This window comes from Monodon monoceros, unplaced genomic scaffold, assembly GCF_005190385.1.
Source record: "Monodon monoceros isolate NGI ecotype Baffin Bay Population unplaced genomic scaffold, NGI_Narwhal_1 Super_Scaffold_2, whole genome shotgun sequence".
In the NCBI taxonomy this organism is placed as follows: domain Eukaryota; kingdom Metazoa; phylum Chordata; class Mammalia; order Artiodactyla; family Monodontidae; genus Monodon; species Monodon monoceros.
In genome coordinates this window covers 99103952-99120605 of record NW_021703776.1, presented here as the reverse complement: position 1 = coordinate 99120605, position 16654 = coordinate 99103952, and the positions used below count along the sequence as shown (strand labels likewise).

Genomic DNA, 16654 nt, shown 5'->3' with positions numbered 1-16654 from the left:
GAAACGCACGTAGGAGGCTGGGGGGTCACCTAGCCTCCAGACTGCCTCCTGGACGGGGGTGGGGGTGGGGTGGATGGGGTACCCTAAAGTAAAGTACAGCAAAGATGAGAGGACAGGGACAAAGGAGAAGAGAGAGATGAGAGGGGCATTTTCGGAACGGCAGGGAGATGAGAGGGGAGATGAAGGCCACACACACAGTCTGGTTTATTGGCACATCTCACACACACCAAATATGTACACAAACATAAATATTCCAATGTACACATTTACATGGGACTCGCAGGTCACCCCCCCAGCGTCTGCCCCACCCAGGCTCCGTTTTAGGAGGAGGCTCCCAGGGGGCCGGCACGAGAAGGCAGGAACCTGGAGGAGGGCGAGGTCCTGCCCCCCTCTCCTCACAGCACCGCCAAAGGGTCCTGTCCCTTCTCAGTGGCGCCGGAGGGCAGGGGCCAGACCCCTCCGACCCCTCCGCTGCAGCTCCAAGCCCGGCGTCTCCTCGGACCCTTCTGTGTCTCCCGTTTAGTTCTTCCCTTTGGCTCTTCCCGTCTCCCTCTCCTCCTTCCTCTCCGCGTGTCCCTGCTTCTCAGTCTCTGTGTCTTTGTTTCTCCCAGCGCCCGTAGGGAGGTGGGTCCCCATGCCCTGGAGTCCTTGTGGCCCCTCTGCCCTCTTCCTGGGCCTTACAGGAGACTAGGGCTTCGGTGCAGCTCAGCGGAGGTGCTGCTGCCGTTGGCAGGCTCTCTGCTGGGGGTCGGGGCTAAGCTGCAGCCCTCCGCGGGGCAGCCATGCTGGATCAGGATGTCTGCGCACTCCTGGCTGCCGGCCCGGCGAGCATAGGCCAGCGGGGTCAGACCCCGGGCGTCCCGGCTCCTCACGTCCACCCCGTACTGCAGAAGAAAGCGCGGGTGGCACGGTTGGCGCGACACGGCGGGAAAGGTGTGGGTTCCCGGGGAGAGAAGGGAGCGGCGGCTCTCAGAGGGCTGGGGTGAGGAGGACGTCAGGGAGGTCAGGGGCACCTGCGGGGCGGGAGCCCCGACTCACCCAGATGAGCAGCTGCGTGAAGACGACGTTGGCCATGGCGCTGGAGAGATGCAGGGCCGTCCGCCCGTCCCCGTCCCCGTAGGTCTCGTTCACCTCTTCCTTGGACCCGTGGGCCAGGAGCATCACCAGCAGCCGCAGGTCGTCTTCCACCACCGCTCGGAGCAGCTGCTGCCCCAGCGGCACGTCCGAGCTGGGCAGCGGGGCCAGGAAGAGCTTCTGCTCGTACTTGGCCCGGATCCAACGCTCCTTCTCCTCTCTGCGAGCACAGGAGGGGCCGGGCCGGGGGTCAGGGGGGTGAGGGGGCCGCAGAGGCGAGCCTGAGGGACCCGGGGGCGTCAGGGGGCAGCGGGCGGCACAGAGGGTGTGGAAGAAGTGGAAGAGAACTCCGGGGGAGGCCCCTGGGGGCCGAGAGGGCAGGAAGATTCCCGGCAGGGCTCGGGTGGCAGCTTATCTGGCCCTGCAGGAACAAAGGAGGCGGGGGCCCGCGCTGGGGGCCCACGCACGACCCTATCTACCACCCATTCTCCCCATCTCAGAGCTCAGGCCGTGGCCTTCGCGCCACAGAGCGATAGGGCCCTGCGCATGCGCCTCCCGCTGGCCCCCTGACCTGCTGATAACGCTGAGAAAGGGCCCGTTGTTGTGAGGCGCTGAGTGACAGGAGGGGGAGGGGCACCCCCAGGGGCCCACTGCCAAGCAGAGCAACGGCCGGGCTTTAATTAACCCTTCCAGCCCTGTCACAGCTGCCCGGCCCCACCCTCAGTTCTCCCCACCTGGCAGGAGCGCCCACGTCCCCGCCCTTGCCGGCCAGCGCCAGGGCCCTTGCCGGCCAGCGCCAGGGCCCCTGCCCTCACCTGCAGGCGTCGGGCCCCGGCTTCGCGTACCCATCCAGGGCCCCCTCCCAGACACTGTTGGCCAGGGCATTGCCCATCGCGGTCATGACGGCCAGCAGCTCAGGTGGCCAGTCATCGAGGTCGAGGGAGCGGACCCGGGACAGGTGAGCCCCCAGATGCCGGTGGGTCCCCGAGCACTCGATGCACATCAGGGCGCCCAGGTTCAGGCTGGCCCAGTCTGGATCTAGGTGCGGAGAGAGAGCAAGATGAAGCCCACGGGCAACCAGAGCGAGACCACCAGGAAAGTCCTCCCTGCCGCTGTTCTCGGCCTACGAGAGGCCTCCTGCAGCGCTTCCTCCACGAAGCTGGTCGCGCTTTCTCTAAGCCACCCACAAGCCCGGCCCCGCCGGCCCGGCACTCACTGGGGGCATCGCAGTCAATACAGAAGCTGTTGCCACGAACGGTGCGCACGGCCTGCACAGCCAGAGCTGCATTCTGGTTCCCCAGTCGAGTCTGCCTCGGGGGGAGAGGCAGGGGTGGCTGGTCAGTCGCGAGGCCAACCTGGGACCCCACCCCACCCGGGCCTCTGGGCCAACCTTGTCCTTGGCGCTGCGGCAGCCCTGCAGGCTGGCGAGGATCTGGGCCTGCACGCTCTGTACCCACAGTTCCCGCTCCTCTGCCGTCGAGGCCTCGAAGTGCCACGTCTGCCCGGTGAGGGACACCACCACAAACTCGAACGACTCCTCGGCCTCTGTGGGCACAGGGACACGCGCCGGCATGAGGGCAGAGGGCCCCTGCCGGCACGCACGTGCAGGGACACGCCACCCCAGCCTCGAGGACCGCTCTCTCCAGGGCACCTTGCGGGGAGTCGGGGGCAGAGCGCCGTGTGGAGCCCCCAGACCTCCGTCCTAGCCACCTGCGGAGCCTGGGAGAAAAAGATGGGGAAGCGAGGTTCTGGCATCCCTGGCACTGCTGGGAATGGGTCTGGAAAGCAGAGGGTTGCTTCCTGGGGAAAGCAGAGCTGAGTATCTGGAGGATGTGATGGGGCGTTAGGAGACAGTGCTGGGTGGGGGGGCGGCGAAGGCGGGGGTGGGCACCATCCGTACATGTCAGCTGCAGCCGCCTCATTTTGCACCTCATTAAACCCAATATTCCTGATGGCGTCAGCGTGGGGCTCCTGGGAGCCGGGCCCCTCCCCCGCTACCCTGGCACAGGCAGGCAGGGAGGGCAAGGGGATGGGGAGAGGAGGAGAGGTTTCCTCCACAGACTAACTCGGATGTGTGAGCAGATAGGAACCTGAGGACATCTGCAGTGACAGACACTTCCCAAGCAGTGCAGTGAAGCTGTTCCCAGCTCTGCTCCCCCAGGCCCCCCAGGAGACAGTCACGTGGATCTCCTTCCCGCCCGGTCACCGCCCCGTGGGTGAACGGTTCCTAACAAGCAGTGCGAGTGTGTCCTGCGGCTGGAGAGACAGGTGCCTGTGAGGAGGCCCAAGTGAGACCACACGTCCTGCCAGGGCAGCCTCCCGCCCCAGTGACACTGGCCATGCCCCCCCCGCCCACCCCCCCCCCCCGCCAAGGGAAGTCCTCCTGGTGGGCTCCTGCTCTAAGGCGCCCTTAACGGAACTGTCTTCGTAGAGAAACTGGTACCTTTCTTTCCCCAGGCTCCACCATTCCACCTCACCTCGCTTCCAACCATCTCTGAACTACATAACGGTGACAGTCTGTGGGGTTCAGTTCCCTGGTACAGGTGCACCCCGTGCCATGAGCGCTGAGCACCCCTGTGTCACCGGTTGGCTGGGAAAGGTGGCTCCTTCCCTTAGAGATGATCTCCCCCACCGAGCCACGCCCCTAACCCTGACCATCAGAGTATAAACCAGCAACTGCGCATCAATGTAGGTTAACCTTATTTAGGAGCAAGGACGCTCCAACCACTGAGAAGAGGCACATTCTGAAGATACTCTGGGGAAAATCAGAGAAGCAGCGCTATGATTAATAAGGGATTACGAGAAAGGACCTATGGAAAAATAGCTGAGGAGCTGGAATTCCTCAGCCTAAAGACGACTAAGGAGAGGCTCAGCCGAACACGCACGCGTATGAAGCACCTGTTTCGCGCCCAGCACTGCTTAAACTCAATGGGTGACACAAGACACACAGAAAACATGGGTCCTGCCCGCACCCCCTTGGAAGAGCTGCGGGGGGAGTAGCGGCCTGCTGTCTTTTACCTTCTGTAAGAATAAAACAAGTAAGCTCACGTTTTCACAGGAAGGCTTTAAGTTAGGCAGAAGAAAGAGCTCTTCTAAGATACCAGGCTGAGGTGACCAGAACCGGTGGAGCTGCTTTTACTGGAAATTACTATTAGAGAGTGCTTTTAGTCTAATACAGAAAGGGGGACCCTTCAGGTACTATCCCCAAGTCCCGCTGCCCGCCTCCTGTGCCCCGTTTCCCTCGCGGGTCCCCCTAACCTTCAGCAGCACCGCTGGGGCCGTCTGGTCGGGGGGTCCCGGTGCTCTTTTTCCTCCGGTGCTTCTTCCGGTTGGAGTGGGGAGATGGGGGAGGCTCCAGCTTGGGGCTGGAACTGAGCACCTCGGCTGGGCCACTGGCTGGTGAGGGAGAGGTGGAGAAGTGTGGGGAGAGGGGAGGGGCCAGCACAGGCCCTGCCCGGGGTGCTGGGGGCTCCACCCTGAACTGCAGCCGGGGCAGGGGGAAGGGGGGGGCACTCCCGCCCTGTCCGCACCCCGGGAGGGGTCTGCCCACAGGCCCCAAGGCGCCCCCGGCCTTGGAGGAAGGGAGGGTGGAGAGGAGCGTGTAGGAACCGCAGGCAGGGCAGAGTGAAGGTGCGGAGGGAACTGGCTTCTGCAGCCTGGAGGGCGGAAGGCGGCCGGGGGCTGGAGACCCAGCAGCTCCGCACCAAATTTATCCTCAATCACACTCCCCGCTCCTCACAATTAATAGCAGAATTAGAAACAATCAGGGAGCTGCCTAATTACTGTCAATTAGAGCGCGCTAATCAAGCTCCCGTCTCCCACACCCCGCCCGACGCTCACCACTAAATGTCAAACTTCATTAGAGGCAGACACGCGCCCTCCCTCCCTGCCTTCCGCCTGCCAGACTCAACAGAGGGGCCCCACCAAGGCCAGCACAGGCCGCAGGACGGTGACCCGGGAAGGGCCCCCGGCTGCCCTCTGGGGCCTCTACATCCACCGGCCAGAGGCCTGGGCCTGGCCGGGCAGGTGACGCAGGCCCGGGGCCGTGGGCGCCCAGCCGCTTCCTGCTGTCAGAGCTCAGGCCGGGCCGGCGCTTCTGCTGGGATGCGGGCCTGGGCAGGGTCTCTGGGAGGCAAGTCGGGGAGGAGAGCTAACGCGCTGCTGCCCAGCAGGAGGGACGCGGGAGCAGCAGTGTGCCCGGCGCCCAGGGAGTCTCCTCCCTCTCACACCCTCACTCAGGAGAGGAGGGCCGGGCTGCGCCCATTTCCCTCTAGCCTTCAGGACTGCTGAGGGATGTGGGGCTACGGGTGAGTGAGGAGAGCGCGCGGAGGTGCTCGCTGCAGAGGCGGGGGAAGAAGTAAGGGGAAGCCGAGGCACAGACGCTGATGAAGGGAAGAAGACCACGAGGCCAGGGAGAGCAGGCGGAGGTGGGAAGGGAGAGTTCTCGACCACCCAGACTGGGTGGGGCCTCAGCCTATGGGGGCAGCGCGGGGGAGAAAGCACCTCTCCGGACAGCTCCCTGATCCTGTCTGCGGGGACCCCGCTCCACGCGGGCTAGCTGCCGCCTTCGGAACGTGTTTCAAGCCCCCAGCCTCCGACCTCCCCACTCAGCCGCTCCCCCGCACCCCCCCCCGCCCCGCGGAGAGGCTGATGAGCTGGCGGCGCAGGGGGCTGATGGGGATGGACAGCGGTGGGCGGGCAGGGAGCTGCAGAGGGAGGGTCTCTAGCGCCAACCGCTGGCGCGGGCCTGGGGACAGCACAGGGGCAGCCACCCCAACTCCACGCCCCAGGCGTGGCACCGGCTCTGCCACAAGCCCTGGAGGGCTCCGCCGCGCCCCCTTGCCCATCTCGGCCTCCCCGGCTGCCCTCCGCTGCGGCTTCACCGGGTCCTGCATACCTGGGGGCAGGGCAGCGGCCTCACTCCACTGGTCGGCGCTGGAAACAGAGCAGGAGCGCTGATGCAGCCCCTCTGGGCGCGGGCCGGCCCAGGCTGGGCTGCTGGCCGAGTGGGGGGCACCTGGGGGGGGGGGCGGAAGGGTCAGACTGGGAGGGGAGGCCGGGGGAAGGGCACCCATAGACTTTCCTGAAAGTACAGCTACGGGCAGAGCTTGAGAAATCCCAGCAGGATACTGACCCAGGATGAGGCAGGCGCTCCTGGATTCACCAGGCACCGGGCCAGAATCACTGGAGAACCGGAGGCCTCCCATGGGCCCAGACTTCACACCCCCCCTTGTCTCCATGAACACCAGGGTCCACGCCTCTGTCCCCTCCCTGTGATCAGGAGCCAGAAGCTGGGTGAGTGGGACAGTCCCCCCATCACTGCCGAGCTGCTCCCCTGCTATCCCAGCCCCCGCCCCTCCTGGCCAGGCCCCGAACCCCGTTCCAGGCCACGTATGCCATTTGCCGTGCCTCAGCTTTGCTGCCATTCTGACGAGGAATAAGTGTATCAAATTCAAGTAATTATGTCTAATTAGTATTAGTAATTATTCTCTGGGGCTGGAGAAAATTAATCTTTCGTTTCCCATCGGGGAAGAACAGCAGAGCCAGGGGAATCGAAGGCTCCAGGAGCGCCAAGCCCGGGGCGGTGGGGGCACCAGTGCGCGCCCTCCCCGGGCCCGAGTCACCTGTGGGGAGATGGTGGCAACGGCCCCCGGGCCCCAGGGCCAGCCGTGGACAGCGACACTGCCCTCTCACCTCAGCCGACCTGAGACAGGGTGGGGCCTGAGGCCAGAAGGCCACGGCCGAGGGAGGTCTGCACTCAGAGCTGGGCAGCTGGCCGGGTGCCCGGGGTTAGTGACAGGCAGAGACGCGCCCTGAAGCTGAACAAGCCGGAGGGAGGGGCCAGCGGCCGACACCAGGCCCCGGACCAGCCCCGCAAGCACAGGGGTCAAGTTTCTGGAATCCAAGGGACAGGAAGATGCGCGCGGAAGCCACTAGAAGGTAAAGGAACAGGCTCACTCCGGGGACAGCACGAGACTGAATGGTGGGGGCGGGTTTTGTGTTTCTCCTGTATCTGTCATAACACCCCAGGCAGGACCAGACACACAGTTAAGTAAGTGCTTGTTAACATACGTGTGGCACCCGTGCCAGCTCCTCCCACCCTGCCTAACAGGTCCCTGCAAAGTTAGCCTTTCTTGGGGTCCCCCCGCACCGACCCCCATCAGGAAACCTTCCAGGGGAGCAGCCTAGGGTCTTAACTTCTCAGATGCTGTGCTTCTCGCCACCCCTCGCCTGCTTCCATCTCCCCCCGCGCCCCGGGTTCCAGATCTTATTCCCCCCTCCCCCCAGCCCCACCCAAAGACAGCACAGGCCCAAGTTCCTCCTCAAGCCCCCAACCCAAAACCCCGAGGAGGGAAAGCGCTTTCCCTTTTCTTTGTTGACTCTCCCCTCATCACGCCTGCAACCCCACAACCAGTGCGCACCGTAATTGTCGAATTCGATGCTAATGATTAATGAATTAAACATGGAGCCATCAATTAGTCCTCGGGGAATAATTCTGCATAAAGCAGCGGATAATGTAATTACAGTAACAAAGATAATGAGATGTTAACATCGCCCGGTGAGCGGAGACATGTGTGAGTGTGTGCGAGGTCGGCGCGCGGCGGAGGGGACGCGGCTCCGGTGGCGCCTGGCCATGTGTTCCGGGGACGTCGGCGAGCGTTTGCGGGTACTGGCAGTTACGTGGGTGAGTGTGCCGCGCACCCCCTTCTCCATGCACCACTTCCGCTCCCCAGGTGAAGGTCTTCAGGGACCAGGAATGTGACAGGACAGAGTGTCTTAGGGCTTCCCTTCCTCTGAGGGAACAGCTAGCTTTCCCCTTGCTGCCTGCCTGCCTGCAAGGAAAGGCTCCCCTTCCATGCTCCCTCTGGTGTCATCTGAGAAACCCCAAGCCAGTCCACAGGCAGCTCCGCGAGGTCCCCAGCCCCGCCCCGGCCCTTCCCTTCCCCAGCGGCCCCGCCCCTGCCCCTGCCCCACGCAGAACACCCAGGACCCGCCTCCCCGCCCCCAAGTGCAGCCCCACAGGCCGCTCCTGGCGCCCTACCCATCTTTCTTGTCTTTCTGTCCTTAGCTTCCTTCCTTCCTTCCCTCCGTCCACTAGCTCCCTCTCTGTCTAATTCAAGGGCTTAGAGGACAGAACGTAGCTTCCCGGAGTCAGGCACGCGCAGGTTCAAACCCAGCTCCACCACTTCCTGTGGGAGTTTACAGACACGTTATTTAACTTCTCGGAACCTTTGTTTCCTCATCCACACAGCATGGGGAGGATAGTCTCGACTTCAGATCTACTGCAGCCAGCACCCCTCCACCAGCGGGGCCTCCAGACTGGGGGCAGTGGTGACGCACGCAGCAGGGCGGGGTGCCGGCTTCTCAGGGCCTCACCTCCAACAAGGGGCACACTCGGCCTCACCTCCAACAAGGGGCACACTCAGGGCCTCACCTCCAACAAGGGGCACACTCAGGGCCTCACCTCCAACAAGGGGCACACTCAGGGCCTCACCTCCAACAAGGGGCACACTCAGGAGGCTCCACCTCTTCTGGACACGGGGCAGAGTCCGCTCGGCCTCCAGCTTCTCTCTAAACTCAGTCTTCTCTGAGCAAAGACGCCCCCCCCCGCCTCTCACTGCAGACCTGAGGACGGTTACCAGGTTTGTCCCAGGCAGCTCTGTCCCCTCCCGCCTCCCTCCCTGCCCGCCCGGCAAACTTGACTGAGATGTGGCCCTGGTGCCAGAGGGCCCCGGTGTCCCCAGCATCACCTGCCTCGGCTCCAGACGCTGATGCCACCTGTCAGCACGAGGCTATCTGTCCCCATTCTGATCTGCCAGGCGGTCCACTGGCCGCCACCTCTACTAACCGCACGAGGGCAGCGTTTTGGCAACTGCGCTTGGCTGAGCTGATCCCGAAGCAAGACACCGGGTGGCCGGCGTGTTTGGAGCCCTGAGGACCTGGCTGGGGAGGGGTGCAGCCCCACACGCCTCCCTTCCGGGCCCCGTCGCGGCGCGCCCCACCCCCCCAGACAGACGGGGCCACGGCAGCCACACGCCCCCTCCCACCTCAGCAGCCCCCTCACCTGTTCCCCCACCCAGCTGCGCGCTACTCCGCTCCAAGGCCATCCCGTTGGCCCGGGGGCTGGCGCCAGGGGCCGTGGCCGGCGTGGCTCGCGGCAGGCGCTTCCCTGGCACTTTGACCGTGGTCCGCAGCAGGTCAATCTCCTTGCCGTGGATGTTCTGCATGTAGTCCTAGGGCCACGTGGACAAGACAGAGGAAGACTCGTTAGGACAGGTCACTCTTAGGCAGCACCTCATCTCTGACCCTCCCAACTCCTGGGTCTCTCCCCCGTGCTGCTGGTGGGGGTGGGGGGGGAGGAGGGGGACAGCCCGAGTTCTGTGGCGCGTACAGCACACCTCCAAGGCTGCCTGCGTGCGGCTCGGTGCGGGGCTCAGCCGGGAGCGGGGCAGGGGCGACAGAGGGTGGAGAGCCAAGATCTGAGGCTCGGGGCTCCTTTAGGGAAGACGGCTCAGGAGGCAACGAAAAGGAGGCCAAGTACTGAATGAACCAAGATGGGATTTAGGGAGAGACGGCACGTGGTCGAGGAGAGGAACTGACAGGCTCCGCGGGATGTGGACGACTGGGTTGCCCCGGGCCCCGGGTGGCTGGTCACCAAGGACTTCAGCCCTATTTTCAGAAGCTCCCACCACCACTTGGGACTTTGAGAACTTACAAAGCCTAGAGCAGCCCCCAGTCCTTAGAATGGCGCCTGACGATAAATGTCTGTTGAACAGTTAAAGGGAAGCCTTTGATTCTTTCCGCTGTTCTTAGGGATACTGAGACAAGTCCACGGTTCCACAGGTACCAGTGAGTATCCCAACGGCAGGAACAGTAACAACCACTGACAACATCACATCGCCCACCCAGCCACGTGCCAGGTGTCCACTGAGCCACAGCTGTATATCGCGTCTACATTTCATACACCGCCTCACGGGATCGTCACGACAGCTAGGAGGACGGTGTTACGATGCCCACTTTGCGGGTGAAGAAACTGAGACTTACAAAGGTTAACCTGCCCCAGGTCACACAATCAGCGGGTGACAGCCAGATTCAAGCCCAGGCTTTCTGGGTTCCCAAGGCTCTGCACGGAAGGCAAACTTCCTCCTCGGCCCAAGAGCAAACCCTGCCTTCAAGTCAGTACCGATAGGGCCCTGGAACTGGATGAGTGGGGAGGATGAGTGGGGAGGGACCCTGAGGGTGGGAGCCACTGGGTGCCGAGCCCCACCATCCGCTGTCTCGACCTCGGCCTGGGACCGCCCCACCCCAGGGAGTGGCACCTGGAGGGGCCGGGGGGCGCGTGAGGTGGGTGACGCAGAGCACAGCCCTGCCCGCCCTCTGGCTGGCTGCCTGCCATAAGGCCCGCCCGGCCTGGGCCCCGCTCTCCCTGCTGCTCTGATCTCTCCTTCCAGGCTGCCGACTCCTGCCTCCCTGCCCCTGGCACCAGCGAGTTCCGGGGCAGTTCCCAGCAAACGTCCTCCGTAAAATGTGGCAAAGGCTCCTTCCGGGGGCAGAAGCTGGGCCAGTGGCAGCAATTTAACTTCAGACGGAATTCCACCGATCAGACTCGGGATGGGCGCCTCTCCTCCCTCAAGAGAGCCTCTGGGATGTTCTGCACCCAGGGCGCTTCCCTGAGCGTCTGGCTCGATGGAGTCTTCGTGTCCTTCCAGGCCCCAACCCTCTCACCCTACCCACTTGGAGCATCACTCCTGGTCACCCAGGTGTTCTCCTACCTTCTCAACTTTTAGCTTCAGGGAAAAGGGACAATGTCCTCTGCTCAAAAGAGCCGATGGGGAGTGCTGCCTGTTGGGAAGCAGGGCCCGGGCGGGCTGGCAAGGGGCTCAGGGGCTGCCCTCACCCTGTGAATGAGCAAGAGGACATCAAGGAGAAAGGGGCCACCTGGCCCTGAGGAGCCAAGAGAACGTGGGAGCTGCCCGTTAGGAAGAGAAGTGAGAACAAGGAAACAGAGCACCCAGCACCAGCCCCGCTCCTGCACTTCTGCGTCGGGCTGGAATTCACCACAGGGCGGGTCATCAGGGGACCAGCGCGAGGGCCTGTGGCAGGACTATAGCAGGAGGGCCGTGGGGAGGCCGGGGCACCGCCGATACTAGCACGCTGGCCTCACCAGTCAAGCCCGGCTCCCGGAGGCCTGGCCAGGCCTGTACTCACTCTTTACTCTCCAAGCAGCTCTGACACCTTCACAGGCAGCTGGCCCTCCAGAAAGACAACAAGGGCACAGCCAGCCGGAGGGGAGGAGCTCCTTTCCCTGCAGCTTTGCGCTGCGTCCGTGCCCTCCTGCCACCACTTTGCCCTCCTGCCACCACTTAGTCCTGCGTGAGGGACAGTGCCGGGTGCCTGGCCTCAGGCACCCTCCGCTCCGAGGGGGTCTGCTTCATGTCTCAGAAGCACAGAACAACATCACTGAGAAGTCGGTGAGGGTGGGCTCCACCCACGGGAGGACCCCCTCTCCTCCAACGACCTCTCACCCCCGCTCCGCCGAGCACCGCCAGGGCTCCGTCCCCCTGGTCCCTTCTCCAGCAAACTTGGCCCCACCCGGTGGCCGCTGGCCCTTTGGTCCTGCTCTCGGCCCAGCATCCAGCGTGTGACTCCACCCTCCTGGCCCTCCTCGCTCCAGGCCCGACAGCCCGCCGACGCAGCTTCCGCACGCACCCAGGACCCTGCACACACTCACATCTTAGCTCAGCGGCTCCAGACGACTGTCAACAGCTGGCTGGGCCGAAGGCACAGCTGCAGTCCCTTTCCTGGGGGAGGGGCTTGGGCTGCTCTAGTTCACAAGGAGGTCACAGCGGCTGCAACGGCTTTCAGGCCCCACGACGGCCCTGGGAAACCAGGCTGGGACATGGCGGGAAAAGCTGACCCCAGGCCAAGAAAAAGAGCCACACGGAGGGACTCTGTTCAGGGCCAAGGAGCCAGCAACCAACGTAAGGGGAAAGCACCGGCCCTCAGCATCTCCGACCACCTCGGACGGGCACTGGTTGCTCGGGGGGTGTGGGGAGCAGGCCAGCACCCGGCCAGCTGCAGGCCAGGCCCAGAGGCGGAGCCCGGCCCCAAGGAGAGTGCGGCAGGAGCTCAAAAGGCAGCAGCAGGGACAGGGCATCCGGGGCAGAGCAACGGCATTTCCCTCCGTCAGCAGAACGGGGGCTCGGCAGCGGCGGTGGGAGCGGCTGCTCAGAAGAGCGGTCACCACGGCTGCCTTTATTACCCACCATCAAACAGCAGTTTCTTCCCCAGCCTCCTCGCTAATTACCCAGCCAGCGTTCTCATCTCGTTTTATTACTGGAATTAACAACGAGTTCAGAGCGTGGAAAGCTATTAAGATGTGTGATTAAGCCACATTCAATTAGTTTCTACAAACAATTTAATTGATGTTGCAGATAGAATTAACAGAAGGTGATTGTGTGAATGGCTTCATTGGCAGCAAAACGGGAGAGGCTGTGGCGGGCTCTCTGGGGCTAGGCAGGGGCTGGGCGTGAGGCTCAAGGCCTGCCCACCAGCCCTTCCTCTGCAGCCCGGCCCATCCCGCCAGCCCCCGTCGGGAGGCGGGTCCCCAGCACCACTGCCCTCGGGTCTCATGGGCAAGGCTGGGCTAGGCCAGGAGTTCCCGGACGGGCCTTCCTCTCTGGCTCCCTTGGCGCCTCCAAGGGAAGCGGGCAGCTCCGGGGACGGAGGGTCCCTGCTCACTGCTGGCAGCTGGGAAGCTTGCTCGGGTTGGAAAACACGGCAAAGAGGGGACGGAGGTGGGAGAGCTATAGCAACAGGAGGGCGGCGGCCACCAAGGACGGAAACCGAGAGGCGAGCGGCCTCTGTTGGGAGGGAACTCAGGCCCCCGGGGCCGCGCACGTGCTTTCACTGTCACCACGGTTTCGAATCTGATTCGTGTCTCCTGAATGAGAGGCGTCTACAGGGCAGGGAGGCCGCCATCTGCGCGTGCTGGTTGCTCGGGGCATCCAGCAGGTGGCGAGCTGGGAAAGGACGTGCACTTTGACCACGGAGCCAGAGGGCAGCCAGTGAGGGGCTGACGGATGGGGAGGCCATGCTCTCAACCTCCTCACCGTGTCCTGCGGCCCCGGGGGGTGGGGGGGCAGCAGAGGCGGCAGCCTCTTCGATTCACCTCGCAAGAAAGCAGCAACAGCCTGGAAGCGCCTGCCGCCAGACCCTGTCCCGGGCCCGACACACTAAGCCACACACGGTTCACGGGCAGCACGGCGCTGGACGGGACTCCGAGAGCGTCTGCCGCCCAGCCGTGCCGGGCGCGTGGGCTGCCGGCTGCCCCCGCCACACCCACCCAGCCACCTTACTTGCCCCAGTGGTAACTCTCCAGTGACTCACAGGCAGCCCCGAAGGGAGGCGCTCCCGGCACTACAGAAAACTCTGGGCAACGCTCAGAGTCATGGGCCAAGTCACAGCCCAGCCACTGGCTGGGTGACTGATGATCCGGAAAACCCCACCGAGCCTCTGCTCTCCAGTTTGTTAAGTTGTGTGTAAAAACAGCAATCCCTCAGGCCTTTACCTTCCCTTCCGAAACCAAAACCGAACACAACACCAGGCACTCTCCTCCCTGTGCCGAGACCCCGCTCCCATCCCTCTCCTCCTTCCTCTGGGGGGGCATGGGACCAGCAGGGGGCACAGTGTGCCCAGCCGGGGGCAGCGTGAAGCAGGAGAAACAGGTACGGATGCAGCAGAGACGAAGGTGAAGGCCACTGCCACACAGGTGGGGAAACGGAGGCCTCAGACAGGCCAGCTCCCAGCCCAGCAGCCAGGAGGTGCCTGGTCAGGGCCACGTGTGTCCTGCCTGGGCTGTGGGCGCTGGAAGCCAGGAGGGCCCAGACCCTCTCTGCTGGGAAACACTGTGGTTCTGCTCTTTCCGGCCGGGGGCGCTGCACCCGCAGACGCTCCCCGCTCCCTGAGACACGGTGCCTCTCATCAGGGCTCTGCCAGTAGCCTCGCTGCCTCTTGTCCTGCGTGGACCCAGCAGCGGGACCAGGTCCTGGGCGAGGAGGAGGCCAGGACGGCGGAGAGGACGGTACCCAGGAGCCTTTGTGCTGAGTTCCCAAGGGCCCCTGGCCGTGGCCCCTCGTCTATAACCCCCCTCAGCCCCAGTATCATGGCACCAGCTCCCGCCCTGTGGAGTAAGAGGCCCCGAGCTGAGGGGAAGGGCCAGGTCCAGAGACACCCAGAGGGCCAGGCTGGGCTCTGGCCTCACTGGAAGGCCCAAACCAGGCCTGTGAGCTTTCTCAGCCGTCCTGGGTGGTGCTCTCAGGATGGAGCTATGGCCGAACCGTGGACCCCAGCACGTCTCAGGTCGGGGACCCCTGACACCTTGTGCAGATTCAAAGGCCAGCGAGGGACCCTCGGAGGCAGGCCTGGGGCCTCCGGGCCGGGGGTGGAGCCAGCCCACGTGCTGCGCTTCAGGGGCTTCACGGGAGAACTCATTAGCCCCACAGCAGGGTGGTGACAGAGATGGATGCTGGGGACAGCTGTGCGCTGGAGCCACGCAGTGAGGGGAGGGGAGGGAGGAAGGGTGGGGGAGCGGCCACGGGGGCCACGCTACCGTCACCGTGCCTCAGCCCCTCCCCGGGCATCGGCCACACCCTTCCAGACCCCTCTGCCCTACCAACAGTACCCCCGACACTCCTCTTCCCAAGAGGGACTGTCCAGACCCGCCACCCCAGCAGCCCTGGCTTAACTGCCCTTTCGCTCCACATCATCCCAGGAGCCCAGGCGTAACCCCAATGGTGCAGCTCCCAGAGACACAACTGTTGGCAACACCGACCCCCCCAGCTTGAGCAATTCCATGTAAACGGGCCCAATCCAGCTCTTAAAACAACTAGAGTGTAGGATGTAGAACCTGACTCGCACACCAGCCTAGCCCAGAGGTGACCGTCCCCAGGGGTGAGTTTACTCCAAAGAGCTCGGCCGGGACTTCCCTGGTGGTGCAGTGGTTAAGAATCCACCTGCCAGGGCTTCCCTGGTGGCACAGTGGTTGAGAGTCCGCCTGCCGATGCAGGGGACACGGGTTCGTGCCCCGGTCCAGGAGGATCCCACATGCTGCGGGGCGGCTGCGCCCGGGGGCCATGGCCGCTGGGCCTGCACGTCCGGAGCCTGTGCTCCGCGGCGGGAGAGGCCACAGCAGTGAGAGGCCCGCATACCGCCAAAAAAAAAAAGAATCCACCTGCCAATGCAGGGGACACGGGTTCGAGCCCTGGTCCAGGAAGATCCCACACGCCGCGGAGCAACTAAGCCCGTGCGCCACAACTACTGAGCCTGCGCTCTAGAGCCCGCGAGCCTCAACTACTGAGGCTGCGTGCCACAACTATGGAAGCCCGCGCACCTAGAGCCCGTGCTCTGCAACTAGAGAAGCCACTGCAGTGAGAAGCCCGCGCAATGCAACCAAGAGTAGCCCCCGCTCGCCGCAACTAGAGAAAGCCCACGCACAGCAACAAAGATCCAACGCAGCCAAAGATAAATATTAAAAAAAAAAAAAAGTGAAAGGGAGTGACAAGGTCATCCCTTTAAAAAAACAAAAAACAAAAAACACAAAGGGCTCAGCCAAGACTCAGAGCTTTCGTGCAGTGTTCAGCCTGGGCCTGGGTCTCAGAGTCTGTGCAACTCCCAAGCCACCAAAGCGAGGCCCTTTCTCGAGGAAAGGTCTTTTTGAGCTAAGGTCGCTTCCCTCTGGACCTGGAGTCAGCCCTTCCACGTCCACTTCTCATCCTCCGTGCCCAGCCTTCCCCAGGCGCAGCCCCCCGGACTCACGTGCAGGCTGGGATGGTAGGTAAGCAGCCCATTGTCACACAGGGTCACGTACTTCTTCTTCCATTCCTTGTTCAGGGACTTGCCACTGCGCTTGAGCAGGATACCCTGAGGACAGAGGCCGGATCAGAGACAGAAGCCAGGCCCACACGTCACAGCTATGAAGAAGGTCTCAGTGTCCACAGGTCATAGCATCCTGCGCCCCCCATCCTCCCGGGTCACTGCTTATCTGCATGGAGAGGCCACACGGGACTAAAACTGAACCAGGGAGAGCCAGGCGGATGAACCCGTCTATGGAACTCGGCTGCCCCTGACCGTCCTCAGGAAGCAGCCTGGAACCCACCTCTCCAGTTACCATGGACACCGTCCCATGGCAGGGGGGTGTCCTCTCCCCCAGGTTGTGGAACTACGTCAGCAACGGGAGGCAGGGGTTTAGATGGCCTCCCAGCAGTGATGCTCCCAACCCACTGTCTCCAGGGATGGGGTGGAACGACAGCACAGAGACCTCAGGAGGGCCCGGGCCTCCTACCCTCTGTGGCAGCCCCAAATAGAGCAGAAAAGCCCCTAACTGTCCCCAGAATGGCCCAGTCTCCCCCAAGGCAGGCAGTGGGAAGACCCAGCCATACGGCCCAGCAACCAAATCTCCCGTGTGAGCTGATAAGACACTGGGCGTGGAGGTTAGATGGGCACCAGGATGAACAAGAGCTCCCCAGGGGCAGGGATTTGGGCGTGTCGTTCCTCGACACCCTCAGCACCGCGACACTCC

At 63.5% G+C, this 16654-nt stretch overlaps 1 protein-coding gene across 1 annotated transcript in view; it reads right to left on the bottom strand.

Annotated features, from left to right (window-relative positions):
* Nucleotides 1–164: 164 nt before the first annotated feature.
* The window catches only part of AGAP3 (ArfGAP with GTPase domain, ankyrin repeat and PH domain 3), a 29723-nt gene continuing 13233 nt past the window's right edge, over nt 165–16654 (bottom strand). The window contains exons 11-19 of the mRNA XM_029233085.1: nt 15892–15996; nt 9140–9308; nt 5972–6091; nt 4333–4470; nt 2465–2619; nt 2291–2381; nt 1890–2112; nt 1039–1294; nt 165–884 (exon numbers count right to left, since the gene is read on the bottom strand). Coding sequence (XP_029088918.1) covers nt 678–884; nt 1039–1294; nt 1890–2112; nt 2291–2381; nt 2465–2619; nt 4333–4470; nt 5972–6091; nt 9140–9308; nt 15892–15996 — 1464 coding nt within the window. The 3' untranslated portion in view covers nt 165–677. The remainder of the gene's footprint in view (nt 885–1038; nt 1295–1889; nt 2113–2290; nt 2382–2464; nt 2620–4332; nt 4471–5971; nt 6092–9139; nt 9309–15891; nt 15997–16654) is intronic.